Here is a 20270-nt window from a genome sequence, read left to right as displayed (position 1 = left end):
GGATTTTTAACTTTAGATTAGGCTAGTAATTTAAGCCTTAATATTTGACGAAGCCTATTGTAATTTTATTGAAAATTATTAATGGCCAATAAATTGTCTATTGTCTATTGTCTATTGTCTATATATGGATAATTATTATAACAGTCCTACACTTGCTTGGGAAACTTCTGCAAAAAGATACTTTGCACTGGAAACTCTCAGAAAAGATAGAAAAAAGCACCACCAGACTTGAAAACTATTACACTCAAGAAGGGAGAAAAAGTAGAACATTATGCGGAGGGGGTTATGGTAGGCAAGTGGAAAGATAAAAGAGTTGTCAATTATATATCAACAGAGTTTGAAAACGACATGGGTGAGGCAAGTAACAGGCGTGGACAAATGAAAACAAAAACCTATTCCGATAATACACTACAATGCCAAAATGAAGAGTGTTGATCGCAATGACCAACTTTTATCTTACTACCCGTATGATCACAAGTCCCTGCACTGGTATAAAAAGGTTTTTGTCCACTTACTGCAGATGATTGTCACCAATGCCTATCGCCTTTATTGCTTTGCAAATCCTGAAGTGAAAATTCCCTTATACGACTTTAGGTTGAGTATCATTGAGCAACTTCTTCCACCAAAAGACGAATACCTAACGTCCCAGCAAAAAGACAGCAACTGACTCAACATGTCATTTCGAAAAATTTCTCAAAATCCTGGTGGAAAATCCAGAGAAAGAAGGTGCAGAGTGTGCAGCAGAGAAGGGAAAAGAAAAGAAAGCATGTATTTCTGTTTGCAGTGTCCTGAAGAGCCAGCATTGTGTGTAGTGCGGTGCTTTGACAAGTACCACAAAGGAATAAAATTCGGACCTTTTTATGGGGGTAAGTGGGGATGTAAATAGCTCAAAACACCACATGTGTGGTGTAAATAAACATTAACAATAAATATCCTACAGTGTTAACTTAAAAATGTTTGTTCTTGGTCTTATTTTTTGTGTTTTACTTATAAACTAAGTTCAGTGGCTTGATGACGGGTATACCCGATGTTTTTGTAATTAACTAATTTTGTTCCCAGAACTTGAAAAATAACTTTTCAAAGTGTTTGAAATTAACTTCAATAAGAAAATCTGTGTACTTAATTTTGTTTTCCTTAGAACTATTAAAATTATGTGTGTCTCATCTGTGGGCCTGGTGACGGGTTAACCCGACGCCGAATGTGACGTCATTATCAGCACCATAGAATCTTCTCAGCTGACTTCTATCAACATTTCTGAGGTCCATGTATGTTAATATAAGAATTTAATGTAAAAAGAATTTAGGCCCTTACTACTGTTTTACGATTTGGCATGCAGCACTCAACGTGTTAAACAATACAAAAAGTGCTCAAAATCCCTTGTTAAAGTTTCGTATATTATGTTGGCAGTCAAGTGAGCCAGCTCCTGCCATCTCTTGATCATAAGTTGAAGATTTTACCGAGCCCTGTATGCCTTAAACATAATAGATGGGTAAATTGGTAATATAAAGCTGCTAATAAAATATTTTGAGCTAAACTAGCAAATAACCAACTACACTCACCTTTTCTTCTTTGATTTTTGCCTTAATTTTAATACATAACAATGTCACCATTTTGATAATAATATATTCCATTGTGACAGGGCACGACATGGGGAGAATTTTAGAGTAACAATTTATGAGAAACTAATCCAATCTACAAACACTTAAACTTAAAATAGAAAGGAAAGTAGTAATGAGAAATACTAACCCCACCGCCCCTGATGAGTTTTCGCCGGAATTCCTCCGACGGATTGTTGAATATCCTCTTCTCGCGCTGCGACGTGCGGATCGGTCCACTGGGATTGAGTGACAAATCATACATGAAATCCAGTTTCCTCGGCTCATCCTTGTTTTTAAGGTATACTTCTATTGGGAATGCGAAGCTCGCGTAGCCTGACTCTCGTACCTCGTACGGCGGCTCCTTTACCACTGTTCAACATTCATAACACATTTCATAGAACAATTAAAAAATAAATGTTAAAATCTAATTAGCTTAAAGTTAAAATCAATCACTTACACTTTCAATGTGCTTCTCTGAAGTGGCAAATTCTTTACTATCAGTAAATTCGGGTAAATTTTAAACGTATCTCACTATATTTTTAAAGGCTAATTTGTCAACTAAATGGAATAAACTGGAACTTTGTGGAAAAATTTTAGAAGCAAGATCTCATGACGACTATTGTTGAGAATCAACCAGCACAAAAAAAAAGGAAAAAAGTAATTAGGTATCATCTTGCATTAAGGGAATATAAAATAATCTAACGATTTTCTACTTTATTTCTTTAATACTGAATACATTAAAGGTATTCAGTATTCGAGGTTAAGTGGTTTAGAGAGGACTTTATAGTCCTAACTTCGCCTCTAATAAAGACATTTTTCATTTCATTTCATTTCATTTTTACATTTTGGATTAAACTGTTTCATTTGCTTCTATTCAACTAGAGTCTTATATAAAGCACAGCAAATTAATATTATATCACCGCTAATGAAAAATTACACCCTGTTAATACTGCTGAAAAACGTTAATAATTTTCTTGCTAAAATTGCTTTTCCAATATAATTTCATACGGACTGAAGCTAATGCCTTTGGTTATACCAGCTCCAGTAGAGAGAAGTGTAGGAGGTTCTGAGGTTTTGGGTAACCCTAGGTAGACAACTAAAGAAGAAGACACAACTAATAACTAGGGAGTACCAAACATGGGGAGCTTGCAGATTACATACAGTCCCTATGGTGCGTAAAGCATTTCCTCCTGAAGAAGAAGAAGAAATGTACTTTTATATATTTAGAAAGTAGTGCATGTGTGTGTACCTGCACTTTATATATTTCATATACTGAGCGACTGAAAACTTAAAAAATGCAAACTATTATTCATGCCTAAAACCTTTAAAGCCTACACTAGATTAAGTAAACTGTTCAATTACAGTGCTCATTCACAGTGTACTGTGAAAAACCTTCTTGCTTATTTTATAAGAAATATATCCTTTATATCTGTTGCTCAACTAATGTACAGTAAACTCTTGATTATCCAAAAATATTGATTTTCACAGACACTTTAGATAAACGTATTTTACAGATAATCCACAAAATGCCATTAGTAGGTACAAAATAGTTAACAGTGGCTATTTATATTGGCCAAGAGTTTATCTTTTCTCATTTCAGGTTACTTTTAATAAGGCTTAAGAATAGCTCAATATTGCAATATATTTAAAAGCTTTAAAACTTATTTAATTTGAATTGTGTTTTTCGATAAAAAATCTTGTACTGTGCAGATACCATGAGTAATTAAAAAAGTGGACAAACTGGTCACATACAATCGAGGGTTAACTGTAGTGTTTACAAGAAGTAAATTACAATAATAATAATTAGCCTTTATCAGCTGCATGAAAACTTCTATACTTACAACATTTTCATTTCATTCACATTTAAATTATACATGGAATTAAGTTGAGGATCGTTACAATTCATATTTCTTTGTAAGACATATTTGGAATTTTCCTAATTTCATAAATATCCTCAAAATTTGACGATGTAGTTTAAAAAGTTTATTTTTATACTCTGGTGGCAAAAAATATTTTTCTAAATGAAGAAGCATATAATACTGCATTTCACTTTGTAGAGCATTAGAATTCCAAAAACATTCATCATTCTTACCTAAAAGAAAATTAATATTAGCTTTCACCATAATTATTTTACTACGGTAGAAATAGTCTTACCTCGTTTGGGTTTAGGAAACGAACTGTGCAGATTAAATACAACTTTCTCAACAAAATGGTGAATTTCAGTGTTGTCTGCACCTCGCACAAACACCTGCCAGTCGTGTGTGAACCCTTGTGCAGTCACCTCGGAGCGGACTGATGCTTCGTGGCCAATCTCAAACTGAACCTTCACACACTGCACACAACTAATAGTTATACTTCCCATAATAAAACATGTTTTTTTTATTTTATTATAGTAAGAGAAACAGAAGTCAATACAGAAGTATTAAAGAAAAAATTCCTTTTAACATGTTACGAGTTTACTTAGAATTATAATAATACTATTAGAAAATATGCCCCTCAAAACACAAAATATTTTCAAACTGATGCAGAATTATAAAAATCTATAAAAATTTACATCATTTTTATTCTGGGCCTCTATTATCTGTGCAAAAAAATTAGTCTTAAAAATTGACACTGAGTAATGAATAAGCATTTAAATGTGCTTCCTTCAATGACTCATCAGTTAATCAGACCCAAGTCATGAATTAAGCATCAGTCTATACGTAAAGTGAAACTAAAATGAGAATGTACACTTGGTTTTAGTCAACAAAATTAAAAATTAAGAGATAAAAACATATAACACTTTGGGTTGTTGAACACTATTATTTTTATTTATAATTAAATATACAATAAAAGACAAGCAAATCAAAATTAGATTGTAATGTAATCGCCAATATTTAAAAATGTATGTGAACATAACCTGTCTATTAATTACCTACTCTACATTCCCTTACTCATTAACAACCATACAATTTTAATATAAGTGGGTCTTGTCTAGTAGAAGAATACTAGTAGATGCCTTGAAAAAAATGGTTGTATACACATTAGATGGTCTGCAAAGGAGTAATGCTTTTCTGTAGACTATGTAGTAAACATTTTTACAATTGTGGCCTTAAGGACATGCAAGTTTGCTAGACATATAGTTTTACTACACAAAAAATCTTGATCCCAACACTGAAACATGCACATCATAACACCAGAAACACTAACGATCAGAGTTCACTAGCTTCAACAATTGGCTAAACTTCATCTTCAGCAAAAATCCTTCATGAAGAGGAGACTGGTAGAAAATTTTATTTATTTGATAACAAGGAGAAAAGATACAATAAGCCTCCTAGTAAAAACAACTTTCTGGCTTCGCCATTGGAACCTGTGTGATTTTTGCATGTCTAGTGGGTATTGTAAAAAGAAATTGGTGAAACAGTGATATGTGGCTTTGTAATCATCCGGAGTAACAACATTAATTCTAATCGCCAACTTTTCTCGGATGGCTTCATATACTCTTTAAGAGTTTACATTACTTAATTGTTTTAGTTCAATTAAGATACGTAACTGAATCGGATATCAATGGGAGGATGTCGCGCTACCCTTAGCAGACCAGTTTTAGACAACCTAATTTGTGATTTGTCAGCATCATGCTATTGAAAATCCTTACTCTGACATTCATTGACTGCCCTGGCTGGTTGTGGAGGGTATCGCTGCGTTCAAAATATTCTGACTCCTATTGTGGGTAGAGAATCTGTAATCATGGCTGGTAAAACTACCACTTTCCATTGATAACTTAAGATTATCAGCCCTTACCAATCTCAACTTTCCTATCACTATTTTTATTCATCTTGAGGAATAGCAACTAACAATGCCCACTGTCAATATCTTAGAGACTGAATTTCTGATCCAATGCTTGTACAAAATCCTACATTGGAGGCATGGTTATCACATTATGCCATGCCTTCTAATCCTTTACAATCTAATTTCTGGCTTCCAAAATATCTGAGACAAATATTTTATGTTTAATTTTCCCAATTTTTTCTATGAAATGTTATACCTTTTTTCCTGGCATTTTATTTGAAAGATTACAAAACCCAAATGGTAATTTTCTTTCCTCCTCATCTTACGCCATTGTATTACAATAACAGGGATTCTAATGGATGTAATAGGTTTCAATGATTTTGGACACATCAATACATGTAAACATCAAAGTAGTCTAATGCCATAAGCCTACTATAGAACCATGTTAATGAATTATTGTTAGTGTAGTTAATAATTATTGTTAGTAACATTATTAGTGTGTTAGCTCCCTAAACAATAACAAGTTACAACCATTCAAGAACACTCAACATCAATTAAAATTCCACTGGAGTACAAAGAACTCCTTTGTGGAATAATCAGTTCTGTAAGTAATTTAAAGTTAGACATAGAACCCTTTTTCGGGAAGCAGAAAATAAGAACCGTCATAATGACATGTAATTTTTACATTAAGTAATAAAGAAAACCTATAATTGTATAAATTACCTATACTAAGCACATTAAATGAAAAATTAACTCTGTGAACAATAATGGTACCAAAAGATGAATAATTTAACATTATACCGTCTTGTCATTTAAATAACTGATATCAGTTATTTGTTTAATGGTTTAAAAAGTATCTGGTCAACAAAGAATTTATCCGATTATGACACGGGAGTCCAAGAAATTTTTATACAGGTAAACAAAACTCTGTGACAATCTTATCCACTTAATTTGACCGTCCGTGAGTCTATAACCAACAGCAAGTTCATCAGTTTACATTTGTCATCTGTGCACGAGTTCAAAGTCATAAATGTTTCACGAAAGCACTTTTGGGCAGTGATGTTTTTATAATTTTAAAGTCAGTGTATCCCAAGAAGAGGACGGATAATTTATCAATCAGTTGTAACTTTTGATGTTCTTGTACATTGTATCCAGCTGTTTTCCAGTGGTATTTTAAATTTCAAAGAGGTCGTGGTTTGTTTAATAAATGTCCAAGTAGGTTCATTTTGCTATTACTCAGGAAAATATAAATAGAATCCACACTAAAACTGAAGAGGTCAGAAACTGCATTTACACTACGATCAAAACGTCAGAAGGGATTGAATTCAAACAGTTTTTCATAATATTTTTAGGAGACAAAAAACTTGTATTTTGTTGGGTTGTTTTCATACACCAACACAAAACTGACTTTTAAGAGCCAGTATGGAAACTATAAACCCTACGTAATCAACATTAAACTTATATGATTGTCGTCTCAGATCACCTAGCCACAAGAGTGGCCAGTGGCCCTTACTGTTTTTGCCGTTACATCAGACCACTATGTGTGCAATTGGCCACTTATATTGTGTAATTATAAAATTCAATCCTTATCCATTTGTGGCTGGAAAGCGCTTCAATCACTCGGCCAAATGATAACTAAATTAATATTTCTCTATTTGCAGTACATACCATAGTAAACATTGTTCAGAAATGTTTTCTATCCTACCGTCAGTGTCACTGAAGCTGCTATAGTGCATCCTATCAATGTATATGTATATTTGGTGGAGACGAAGCTCAAAATATAGAAACGAGTTTATATTCTGTTGATACCAGAGTCCTTACTTGAGACTAATTGTATTTTTACTCTGTACATAAAAGTACATTTTTTTTTTTTTGAGCTATCCAAAAAGTAACAATGTTTTTGAGTGGGCAGGGCTACAGACGCCATCTTGGTGTCAAAACACAGTTGGCGTTCACTACGCATCAAACTGTAGTCGTGAGCGGTCCACATCTCTTTTACTTTTCTCACTGTGATTAATTAAAATGTGCGCAATTGAAAATCCCACTAATTGTAAAGTGCGTTCAGTGATGATTTTTGTTGAATTAATATATAGAAGTTTTGATTCCAAAAGTGTGTTTGTGATAGCAAGGGTTATTTAGAACTCCCAAGAAGATTTCTTTTTAAGTCTAGTATAAAGCTAATTGGTACATTGGTATTATCTGAAGGTTACTATTTTTAGAAGGGTTTTTCCTATCAGGGACTTAAAAAATATTATTATTTGACTTACTATGAGAATTACATATTATGAAGAGATCGATTCTTGTTTTCTGGATCCCAAAGGGAAAAAATGTTGGTGAGGAGGCCATCCGTCCCTATCTACTAATTTGGTACTTTGGTATTATCCAGTGTATTTTTAACAGTATTTCTTACTGGGGATCTAAAAACCTACATTATTTAACCCAGAGAAAGTCTCAGAATCTAAAATCCAAGGCTCTTATAAACCTCCCATTTACCAACAAAACACAAACTCTGGACTTACATAAAACCAAAGTATTTAGAAAAACTAAGAGTAGTAATATGTCTAGTGTATCTTTGCAAATTGCCAAGCATTATGGAAGCTACAAAATACTGTAAAAAAGTGTTCAAGGAAGCAGTCAGATCAGAAAGGCTCAGATATACTTACTAATCTCCCAATCACACAACGGCCAAGACCTATCACAACTGTTCCCAGTTCACGCTCTCAAGTTTCACAACAAAAAGTTACACTGCCAGTGGTGATAACTAAAGCTCCTATCGTTACTTCACTGCCTCACAGGACACCACCAGCACTAGCAAAGGTTCGAAAGGAAGGTGAAAGTTATGATGAGTTTTTTAACCGATACATAGATGAATACAAACTACACATAACGTCTACAAGTTTATCTCTACATGACACATCAGTACAAGATATCCCTGGGGTGGCTCCCAGGTTGCTCTCAAAAACTCTCCAACTCTCAATTAGTGCTGATAATTTTTTAGAACAAAACCGTGACAAAAAAAAACCCAGACACAAAACAGCCTCAAACCAAAAACAAAAAATAAATTAGTAATCTTTCACCAAAACATGGACAGACTGAGCAACAAGATTGATAGATTAAACCACTTTCTATACATAAACAAGCCAACATATAGTTGTACTAACTGAGCATGGTCTAAATTCCACTAATACTCAACAATGTTTGCTTGACTAACTATGTTCTGGTTGCTGCTTTCTGTAGAGAAAATTCATCTCAAAGGGGGCACAGCTATATTCAAAGCAAGATAACCTCGCTAATGAAGTTGAAAGTATCCTCTCAGAAAAAAACACAGTATTGAGTTATTATGTGAAATTGCAGGTATAAAAATACATCTAAGCAAAAAGGAAACCTTTATAAGTGCTGGGTGTTTACAGACCCCCCTCTGCCTCAATTGAGGAGGCCCTTACACAGATGACTCAAGTGCTGGAAGAAATTCCAAATAACAAACAATGGAAATTTGTATTCTGGGGGGGGGGACCTTAACGTTGATAGTCTGACACAATCAAGAGAAAAAACTGCAGTAAGTGAAATGCTTGCCACTTTCAACATAACAAGGATTTCCTCTGCCCCCAACCAGAATAACCTCCACCACTGCTACTTCAATAGATGTAGTATGCACCCGATCTGGACTTGGGGGAAGGTTAACGTTGAGGTTATCCATACCTCGCTTTTCTGATCATACAGGACAGCTCTGCAAACTTGAAGTAGACTGTGAACTGAAACAAAAAGACCTATTAACATGACCATCAAACCTTTGCACGGATTGAGTCAACTTTCACAATCTCTCAAACCTATCAAACCTCCTTGCATTAAACTCCTGGGAAAGAGTTGAGTCAGCACCTACAGTAGAAGAGGGCATACTCAGTTTTCATTAGTACAATTACAACAGCACTAGACATCACATGCCCCCTTAAAAAAATCAAGAATTAACAAAAGAAAACATACGCTTTACAACACAGAAGTAGATGAACTGCGAGCAGGACTTCATAAGAGCTAATGAAAAATGTGCACTCAGCAAAAAGGAAGAGGACAAATATATAGCTTTTCAAAAGAGAAGAAGGAATATGATATGAATCTGCGAATACTCAGAAAAACAAAGTGTGAACAAAGAATATAGCTGAGGGCAAGTAACAAAAGTAAGGCTGTATGGGAGCTGATTGTCAACAGTGAAAGGAAAGCGAAAAAAAACAGGACTCAGAAACAGTCTGGCAGTTGAATATCAATGGTAATACAGTTGGAAGACCTGAAAGAAAATTGCAGAATACTTCAATGAATTCTTTGCGACTACAGCGGAGGATATTCTGACCAATAACAATTCTCCCAGAACTTCAGTGATCGAGGAGCCAAGAGATCATTACGAAAACAGCACCCAACGAATTCCAATTGGTAACATCAGAGGAGGTACTGAAAGTTATTTCTTCTATGAAATCCAAAACATCCACTGGAGTAGATGGGATAATTCAAAAATATTAAAGTTCTGCAGAAATGAAGTTTGGTATACCAATCGCCAGTATTGTTAACAAATCCCTAACCCAGGGTAGATGTCCTGAGAATCTAAAAAACCTCCAAAGTGTACCCTCTGCACAAACAAGGTAATAAAAGGAAGTGGAGAATTTCAGGCCATCTCTTTAATTCCTACAGTGTCAAAAGTCATGGAAAAAGGTCATACTGACACGTCTCACACAGCATTTGGAGATAAATCGCAACCTACCAGAGAGACAACATGGCTTCATATCGGGAAGATCAACCACCAGTGCCCTCATTGATTTGGTTGAGCACCTCATTGACAACCTTGAGGAGGGAAAAAAATGTTTGTAGTGTTTTTTCTAGATCTAAGCAAAGCTTTCGATTGCCTTAACCACAGATTATTATTGACAAAACTTAGCTCTTTAGGCATCAAGGGTACAGCACTAAAGTGGTTTGAAAGTTACCTGCAGGTAGAAGGAACATAGTGGAGATCAGACAGGTTCTTGAGGGAAATATCAGAGTTTGAAACATCCGAACCGATGGAAATTAAAAGAGGTGTTCCTCAAGGATCTGTCTTGGGGCCTGTACTGTTTGTGCTTTTCATTGGAGACTTCAAGAGCACTTGGGGGGAGGGTTGCTATTCCAGTGTCATACGCGGATGACACTGGTCCTCGTCACAAAACAACAAGTCGGTGCAGGAACTGGAATTGACACCTACACATCTATAACTAGAGCTAAGCACTACTGCCTGAACAACAATCTGATTTTTCAATGCATCCAAAACCAAATGCATCTTATGGGGAAGACATAAAGATTATGTATCTTTGCCACTGGACCTAGAACAAGTGTCTCTCTGCAAAGCATTTTGGGTGTCACAATTGACAATCGTCTCTCATGGAATCAAACATGTAGACATAATGTGTTCAAAACTCAGCACAGCTCTTTTTGTTTTAAAGAGAGTTAAACACATTAGCACACCAGAAGCTACTAGAATCCTCTCGCTTACTTTGCGCTTTTCGAGACACATGTTCGCTATGGAATAGTGCTTTGGGGGGGCTCTTTCTATCACCAACCTTCAGCGAGTCCTAGTTATGCAGAAGCGTGCAGTGCGAATCATGGCTGATTTAAATCCTCAAGAAAGCTGTAGAGATGCTTTTAAGAACTTGGGCATACTCACAGTGGTGTCTATTTACATTACGGAGGTAATATTACTGGCTATCAGAAAAAAAACTGCTTGAGGAACCGTGATATCCGATGAACGCCAAACAAGACATGGCAATGACTTCAATCTGCCAGCCCACAGATCAGCTCTATTCGCCAAGAAGCCAACCTATGCAGGTGCCAGGTTATACAACATGCTACCAGGAGAAGAATAGAGAACTTAAGAACCTTGGCCCACAAGTTTTGAAGAGGAAAAATGTTCAAGTGGCTAGTGGAAAAGACTGTATACAGCTAGAAGAATTTATGACCATCAACACCTACTAATAAAAAGTTAACAAAAATGTTTTAACTTATACTTTTTAAGATTTGACAGCTGTCTCTGTTCTTGATGAATATGAAAATAAAGTCTATTGTCTATTGTCTATTGTCTATTAGAAATAACAGATCTTGTCATAGAACAGATCAGTAAATTTCCATTTCAACTTTTTATATTTATAATACATATGTATTGACTAATAACAAATAGTTAACAGGGACAGAGTAGCCTCCTTCTCGCCGACATCACTTTCTTTTGGGAGGTTTTTTAGGTATCCGGTAAGAAAAACGGCTACAGTATAATAAGAGACCACCACCACTACAGAATCATATTTATGATTATTTAAACTATAGAAATAAAAATGTTGACACGAATTACACTATATAAAAACTATCGGTATCAATTTACATTAACGTGACCATGGAAAGGTATGTTCATTTTTTCCCTGAAAACTACAATTTTTCCTGAAAACAATATTGAAGAAAAAATTCGTCGTCAACGAAAATCAAAGGAGCTACGATTTTTTTAAATTCTCTGAAAACTCTGTTTTTGACAGTTTTCTATAACTCCGCGTCTGCTCAAACTCAGTATAGCCAGATTTTAAAAACCGATTATCATACCAACAACGAGAAATTATCGTACTTTTCATATAAAATAATCGTACCAAACACATTTAATGAAAAAGTATGTTATGTTCGTATAATAAATTATGTTATAATTAACTTTTGGTTTGTTACTTGTATAAATTTGTCAAAAATCTTTCATGGTACGATAATAACTACCCATGGTGTATCTTACCGGCGCATAAAATCAATGAAATTATCGTACCTTTACGATAATTATTGTACCTCTGGCAACACTATCCATATTTTTGACAGTTTGGTATTACTCCACGCCTTCTCAAATAAAGAAGGGACGCCATTTTGAACTACCGTTGTTCCTCCACGTCTATTCTTAACCTCCTAGTTCAGTAGTGGTAATGGCACACCTTTGTGTTGGATGTTCGGTATCTCACGTGGAAGCTATTCGTAAAGACGAGTCTGACTAATACGTTAATCCTGTCAACGATGCCTGCCCGCTGCGCAGTGCTGCACTGCTTGCCCTTTTAGAAAAAAAAATTAACTCGAGCTTGCAAAAGTCGAATCCCAGATCACGTGATGCCCCTGCTCCTTAACGCAATAATGTCCGAAAGGCATAAATATAATACAATAATATACTTTCCCCCCAGTTCATATGCACCTGTGATAATAATACTTAGCTATAAATGCCCAACCCATGAAAAAAAAGTCCATTTTCCATGATCACGCTAATGTAAATAAATACCAAACTATCTATTTTGTGTATCTATAAAATGTAACAAACAAAACGGTTTGACATTTAGTTACTTTTTACTATTTTTAAAGATATACTATGATTCTATTTTAGTGGTGGCCTCTTATTATACTGCAGACAGAAAACTACCAAATATATTAGCCTCCAGATAATACCAAGACACCAACTATTATGTTATATAAAACAAACATATAGGGTATCCTCATAGGGGTAGACACCCATGGATATAAACTGTTAACTCCACCTATATTAATTATATAGGCTACACACTATTATTAAAATAAAAGAGTTTAAAGAAAACATTAATTTTTTTCACAAAACACAATTTATCTTAAAAGCCAGGAGGGTATAATTTTTTTTCAAATTATACTTTTTAAAGTAGAAAATTAAAGAAAAACAAAACAAACATTATAGCGTTAGCTATGTAATTATATACAAATTTATGACTGTTTCAACAGATGCCAGCTATTGAGATTCCTCAGCTAGCTGCGTTTTTTAGTTGTAGCGTTACTTCTCAGGTAATAAACTTTTATATTACTTACTTGTATTTGTATAGTAAGTAGTAAATGTTCAGTAAGATGACTTAAGTGCTTGGTGGTCTTTACGTGCCAAGTTACATATGTATGGGGCAGTAAAAAGGTTAAAACCCTGAGATAAGTACTTTATTCAACGCTTAAAGGATTAATAGATTGTTTATAAAATGTATACTAGAGCCTTAGTGCTAATACATAGTGTAAATTGAATAATTATTTATATTCAAGTCAAGCAAGTAACGTAATTTGGATAATTTACAGAATTAAGGACACCAAGGACCCGAAAAGTGTGTAAAATGTTGGACTACCCTACATAAATATAAATGAATTTCATTTAGCCCAAGTAGGAAGAAAAAATTAACACATAGGCTATACTAAGTAATTATTTCTCTGTTAGTAAACATTTATAATAGATACAAACAGTAAGTTAGCTCTTGAATAAACTAATTTCTTGTGAATGCCATATTGTTCTAAAAGGTTCTGTAATTGTGTGTTAAATTAACACCTACAACTTAGTCTACACAGGCTAATCTACTGTTAAATCTAATATACTACAAAGCTAACCTAAAAGTTAAAAAAAAGCTTACGTTATTGTATTTAGTCATTTTTCAGGTCTCTAAAACCAAAGGTTCGATGCCACAGGTAGGCCTTAGCCTCAAAACATTTAACCGTTCGTTATCACACCATTGCATTTCAAGATGCACACAAACAAACAAAAACAATTGTGTATTTTACAAACACATATCCGACTTATTTGGAAACCTCGAAATGGAGTTCATTGGATAGAACAAACTGTTGTAAAACCTGTTTGTTTTTGCCTGAGGGGACAAACATGGGTGATTGAAAAAAACTGGCGCAAAATTCTGACATACCGAATACGCCATGTCCTCTTCAAAGATTATGAAGTTTTACATTGTTAAAACCGTTCAAAATGATCTTTAAAATTCACAAAATCGCCTTCTTCTATTGAAGTCTCGCCGATGACACTAGTCTTCTCGATAACTATCGTTTGATAAAAATAGGTAGACCAACAGTTTCCTGATTGTGTGCACTATCTGGCGGAGACATGTTGAAAGTAAATAAAACAAAACATAAAGCTCAGTAGTAACTGTTTAACACATTCCTTAAAATAAAATTAAATATTTTCTATCATAACGAATCGATTCAACACATTCAATATTGACAATTCCTTAATATTAATGAAATCAAAGAACTACTTCGATTCTAAAATAATTTACACAAACAGAGATGTGTATAACGAAAAGAATACAAAATAAATTCCAAGGCTACGTCCATTTGTAGTTTGTTGTTTGCAACACAATCTGTACTATAACAAATACGTCATAAATATTAAATTGAAATGTACTTTGTTTAAACAAATGTCTATAAATAAAAAAAATGTATAATATTTTGATTGTAACAGAACAATATACTACAATCACGAAGCAAAATACACGTATGTTTTGCTCATCGATATTCAGCAGACTGGATAAAACAAAAACTCTACAGACTGATTTGATTGGTCTGATTTTATATCAAACTAAAATCATCGCTGTTTACGCATTATTTAAATATAATAAAAATGTTCAGCTTATCAGGTTTGTCCTAAATATACGTTGTTCATCACGAAAACACCTGAAGACTGTACAAACATTATGCATACTGAAATAAAACTATGTATATGGATACTTCCAATCCAATTTCAATCACGCTTTGTATATGCGTTATTTAAATAGTGTTTATCGCGAGTATACGTTTGACTTGAAAATAGATGAAGTTTCCTTCAGACTTAAAAATATTGATTTGATTAAATAAAGACGTTTTAGATTGAAACTTCATATAATTTTGGTATCATGATAAATAATACACCAATATTGTACCTGGATTAAAATAAATATATATTTTCTGTAATTAATAATTTTCCGTGTTTGTTATTATATCGCTTAGGGATCTGCCACATTACAATTAATTGATCTTACTTGATTGTTCATTAGGTCTGAGAAACTCGCATTCTTCGGAAAGTATTTGAATTGTTATTGTTAAGACTGTACATTTCTCTTCAGAGAGTTTTGAAGAACGTTTTGTAAATAAAAGATTTTATGTTAGTTATCAGTGTCATTATGGTTATTTTATATTTTAAAATTACTGCTTAAGTTACATGAACCTGTTTTATGATGTAATTTGCAATAAATTGTTACTGATTTTAAATTTATAGCTATAAAAGTATTGTTAATTTTTATTATTGTTAAGCCTTTTAATGTTTTTTATAATTTAGGTTTGAAATATCTACTTTTAACACTTAAAGAATGAAAAGTATTTATCATAGAGTAATAAAAATAGATGTTTACCAAAGAAGCATGGAGATTTGCATGCATTCATCAACGAATTACTTAGTTGATCGAACTCCTCATTTTGGTTGAAGACTAATAACATTTTAATACCATACAAAATTTCATTTTTCATTGATATTTTTGTTCAGAAGAGTATTTTTCAGAATAATTTTACTTTACTGAAATATGTTTATTTTAATAAGTTATATGAATGCTAATGATCTCAAAGAAAAATTAAAAACTTGTTCAAGTATTCAGATTTTGTTTGTTAGAGTTTAAATAATAAAAGTCTAAACAACAAGTCACTATAAAATAATGTTGTGTGTGTAGGGATACTTAGGCTATATGTTAGTATATCACACCTCTTATGGGCGTATTGAGTTTGTTTACAAAATTATTTATACTCATTAGCATCATGGTTACCCGTAACATCAACATATAAACAATTCGTCAACTCTCAGCTATATGTAGCTGATGGTATGCCATAGTGTCACCATCACCGATCTCACTGTCCTCACATAGAACTGTAGCTTCATGCACAATTTAAAGTGTATAGGTATTTTCGTTTTAGAGATATCGTGCGGATACACAGACAGACAGTTAGATAGGGAGGGAATTTTCCAGCTTCTCGAGTGATAGGCTTTGCTAAAGCTCAGCCAACTAGTTTTAAAATTTTACTTAGAGACCCTAAAATACAAAACATTACAAACCTTGCATGAAATTTTAAAACAGCTTTTGTTATTTTTAAATGTAACGTGGTAAATATGATCTGTAACTTTATATACAGTTTATTGCATTTGATCAAATTAATGTAACTTGTAGATTATAACTAAAATTTAGAATTTACTCAGTACTTATTCTGTATTATAGAAACAAGTTTAGTTACAAGTTGTACGCCAGACCATGTATTGCGCGACAGGCTTGGTTAAAGTTGCATGCAAGATTTCAAGTATATAGCTAATTTCATTCAATTTCATATATATCTTGCAAACAGACAGACATAAAGATAGAAAAGAATTTTTCCAGTTCCTTCAGGCTTCAATAACGTTTAAACACACATGCTATAAATGGACAAAAAGCATAATCCTGTTACAGAAAACATGATGTTGCGTATGTAGAAACGAGTTGATTTGTATAATTTCGTTATTGGGTTAACATTGTTCTCGAGAGACACCCTGCGAAAAACACACAAGTAGAAGACAGACAGGAGAGGAAATTTGCCTAAATGGTATACAAGTTTGTTAAAAACTAGCATCAAAACCCACAATAAAGGTTAGTTACTCAGTTATAAAAATATTTATTACACGGCATATATCCAAATCAGTTATAAATAACTTAATTTGAATTTCTTATTATTCAAAGCAAAGTATATTCGAAATTAAGGACAAACAAATTAAATTTCTGAGAGGCGTAGTCACAAAATAAACTGAAAAAGCAAAAGAAAAATTGAATTATTCCAAAAATTTGCTTAATTTGTGTAACATAAATATGTTTTGACTTTAAGAGGAAACATTATATAGTTAGCTGCAGCCGGCCGCGTATCTGAGGCTCTGCTGCTTTAAACATGGGGACTAACATTTAAAAACTGAGACTTCGTCTCAAATCTATAACTTTAAGTACATAAATTCAGGTATTAGTTACTCAATGCTAATTACCATACAATCCAAATTGCAACAAATTCTATTATCTGTTAGTACTAATTATTTGTAATTTATATTCAGATTGGATTTTTTTATAAAAAAACTCTATGTTTAATATATATTAAAAATCATTTGTAATAACATAACATTTAACATAGTTTCAGTCATGTCGTTTACATTCTTCAATGCTAAATCTAAACTTTTAGGTGTGTCTATTAAAACCTAACTTTAGGTTCTTCACTATTTGTTTCATTGTTCGTGCCAACTTATTAGATACACATTTAAAAATTGGATTAAACTCTTAAAACCAAATCGTTTAAAACCAAAACAGCGAGCAATCTGGTACCAGACTCTTTTGTTCATCTGAATATTCTACAGAAGAAACTACAGACATAGTAAAACTACGTTTGCTAGTAAATCACACTAGTCCGTATATTTTCAAGCACATGTCAAAAGCTATTACACTTAATTGAGCAGTCACTACTTTGAAAGACTATGTTTGCCTGAAAACGACATTTTCGGCAGATGTTAGTTACTCGTGGTAAAAAACCAGAAATAATTGATAAATACTTATAGGAACTTAATAATTAAGTAAAACATAGAATTTTACGCAAGTTACCTATGAACAGAATAAGGATGATTATATTCATGATGCATTCAAAAGAGGAATAATTTTTTCTAATATCAGACAAAGACATTTGGAATTCACTGTTTTATGTAATGTTTGAGATAGCTAGAGGTCTAAAATTGGTAAAAACACCATCCGAATCCTTCAGTAATACATATTCTGGTTGAAGTTGTGTACATAAAACAAAGAATAATTTAGATTCGTGGTCTGTTCACAGTTTTAGTTCCAATAACAGTGGCACTATCAAGCATGTTGTCTTGGGGGGGGGGTGGGGGGGGGGGGGGGTGGGGGGGGGGGGGGGTGGGGGGGGGGGGGGGTGGGGGGGGGGGGGGGTGGGGGGGGGGGGGGGTGGGGGGGGAGTTGACAGTTAGTTATACTCTGTTGTAAGGTTTGTTTCATTTTCTTTGCCGAGAGGAGAATTTCAGTGGGCTCGGAATTAGTTTGATCCAAATAACAAGACGCATTTTTGAAAACTTTACTTGAGATTTGGGCGATATCATGTTATTGAAAGCCCTCAACTTGGCAAGGCACAATTTTGGCCAACCCGGGTGGATTTTAAGGACATTACAACATTGAAAAACAACTTCTGGATTGCTGGAGGGAAAATATTTTCGTGTCTGGTGCTGTGGGCACCATCCATTCAGAGTCTATTGATATCACCTCATTTATCCCAACTTTGCTATCATACTATTTTGTTTCAGGTGATGACAACACTCATTGTTTACTCATTAGAGGATAGAAATTTTGTTACAGTGGTTATTCAAAGCCGTACAGACATGCTTATCGGGGTCTCTACAGTCAATCATATAACAATAAAATATAATGAAAATATCACACAAATTACATTAATATAGAAGTGTTCATATAGGTAATTTATGCAGGTTATGCAATGAATGTATAAACACAGTGTACAGGCTGACCGGATACAGTTCTTATTTGTAAAATGTTAACAACATTATTTTGGATATGCCTTCTGTGCAGAAGATTTCACCAAAATCATTAAAGTAAATTTTATGTCTATTCATTTTGAGAATATCACTTTCAAACCCTGTTAGTGATCCACTAACTGCTAATAGCAGATAACTTGTATTTTTAAAACCTACTATTTTATTATTTACAACCTCGATATTGTTTAAATGAATAACTCATACTTTTTACTATGCTCTTTATTTGGACTTTTTGTTTACAAAACCAAGGATCTCTGACAGAGTTTAATGTAAACCTCTTTAAATTACAAAATAGGCAGAATAAGTTTTGCGTAATTGCTGCTCCCAAAAGAATGGAAATGTAAAGAAATCTTTTCTCTTAGGTTTACCTGGCTGATATCATGACTTTCAGTTCACACCATGCCAGTTGGAACAAATTGCTAACACTGTAAAAGATATAGTAGAATTTAGATAATTCAAACCTCAAGGACTCGGTCAATAAGTTGGAATTATCCACACTTAACCCTTCCCACGCCTTAGAGGGATATATTAGAATGGTAGACTTTGACCAAAATGCCAAATATAGTTATAATCCGATATTATAGATTATGTATGGGGTTTTTTAGTTCATAAAAGGCCTTCGAAATGCCCAGTGCGCACTCCATGCTTATCACAGTTGGCAAGAAATTATCTATAAACGATCTTCACTCAGCGGCAGGGGGAGGGGAATGCCCTTCGTCTTAATTTCAACCACGTGCTCGTCAGTTCAGGATCTCGTACAGAGCCATAACCAAACATATCTGTAGTGTGTTCTTGGTTGTCACGAGTGTGTGTCTTCTACGTATATCATTATTATTCTTCATCTAAACTTTAAACATTAAAATTTTCAGTTTAATTACATTTTACAATGAAATTAAATAGTTTTGTAAATAGTTCTTTTTTATTAATGAATGCGCTAATTTTAAGTAAAATGCCCTGTTTTATACTTTTTTTGCTATTACCTTTTATAATTTAGTAATAATAAAAATTAGCTTTGAACTTAGAGAAACAAATTTTTTTTACTCGTCTTGGCGTTATAGGAAAGTTAATGGATTCATTAGTGGCGTGCGAAGGGTTAAAAGTAAATTATTATGATTGTTGTGCGCATTCACTTTGAAAATGGTTAAACAAACAAAGACTGCGAGGCGGATGGCATTATGCATTAGTGTGATAGGGGAATGGGGCACGGATCCTGAAAACTATGAGGCAAAGTGAGGATACATTCAGACGGCTCACATAGTTAAATTCATGGAAATCAAACACGCAGTGATAAGCATGGTGGAGGGCGGAAAGGCTTTTACTTATAAACATCGTGTGACTGACTCTACTTAAAAACCATAGTCAGTTAACTTCAATATTACAAAATGTGTTGTGATGATATAATTAATACTCAGCCAATTTTTTTTTAATATTAAAAAAGCACAAATTTGAAAAGAAAAATTAAAATGTGTTTGTTTGTGTACTATTATATTTTTAAAATAAGGCACCTTACATAA

At 33.7% G+C, this 20270-nt stretch overlaps 1 protein-coding gene across 2 annotated transcripts; it reads right to left on the bottom strand.

The window, feature by feature from the left end:
• Positions 1-1677: 1677 nt before the first annotated feature.
• On the bottom strand, positions 1678-14496 carry LOC124366006 (protein AF-9-like). 2 transcript variants are annotated; one of them, XM_046822195.1, is made up of 3 exons: positions 14084-14496; positions 3753-3930; positions 1678-1967 (listed from the first exon to the last, which is right to left on the bottom strand). In XM_046822195.1, the coding sequence occupies exons 1-3, from the start codon at positions 14093-14095 to the stop codon at positions 1693-1695; spliced, it is 465 nt and encodes a 154-aa protein (XP_046678151.1). In that variant the 5' UTR covers positions 14096-14496; the 3' UTR covers positions 1678-1692. The 2 variants fall into 2 exon arrangements, with proteins under 2 accessions (XP_046678151.1, XP_046678150.1); XM_046822194.1 differs by having other exon boundaries at positions 13799-14493.
• Between the last annotated feature and the right edge of the window lie 5774 nt (positions 14497-20270).

The sequence above is a fragment of the Homalodisca vitripennis genome, chromosome 7 (assembly GCF_021130785.1).
Source record: "Homalodisca vitripennis isolate AUS2020 chromosome 7, UT_GWSS_2.1, whole genome shotgun sequence".
In the NCBI taxonomy this organism is placed as follows: Eukaryota; Metazoa; Arthropoda; class Insecta; order Hemiptera; family Cicadellidae; genus Homalodisca; species Homalodisca vitripennis.
This window is presented reverse-complemented; position numbering and strand designations above follow the sequence as displayed.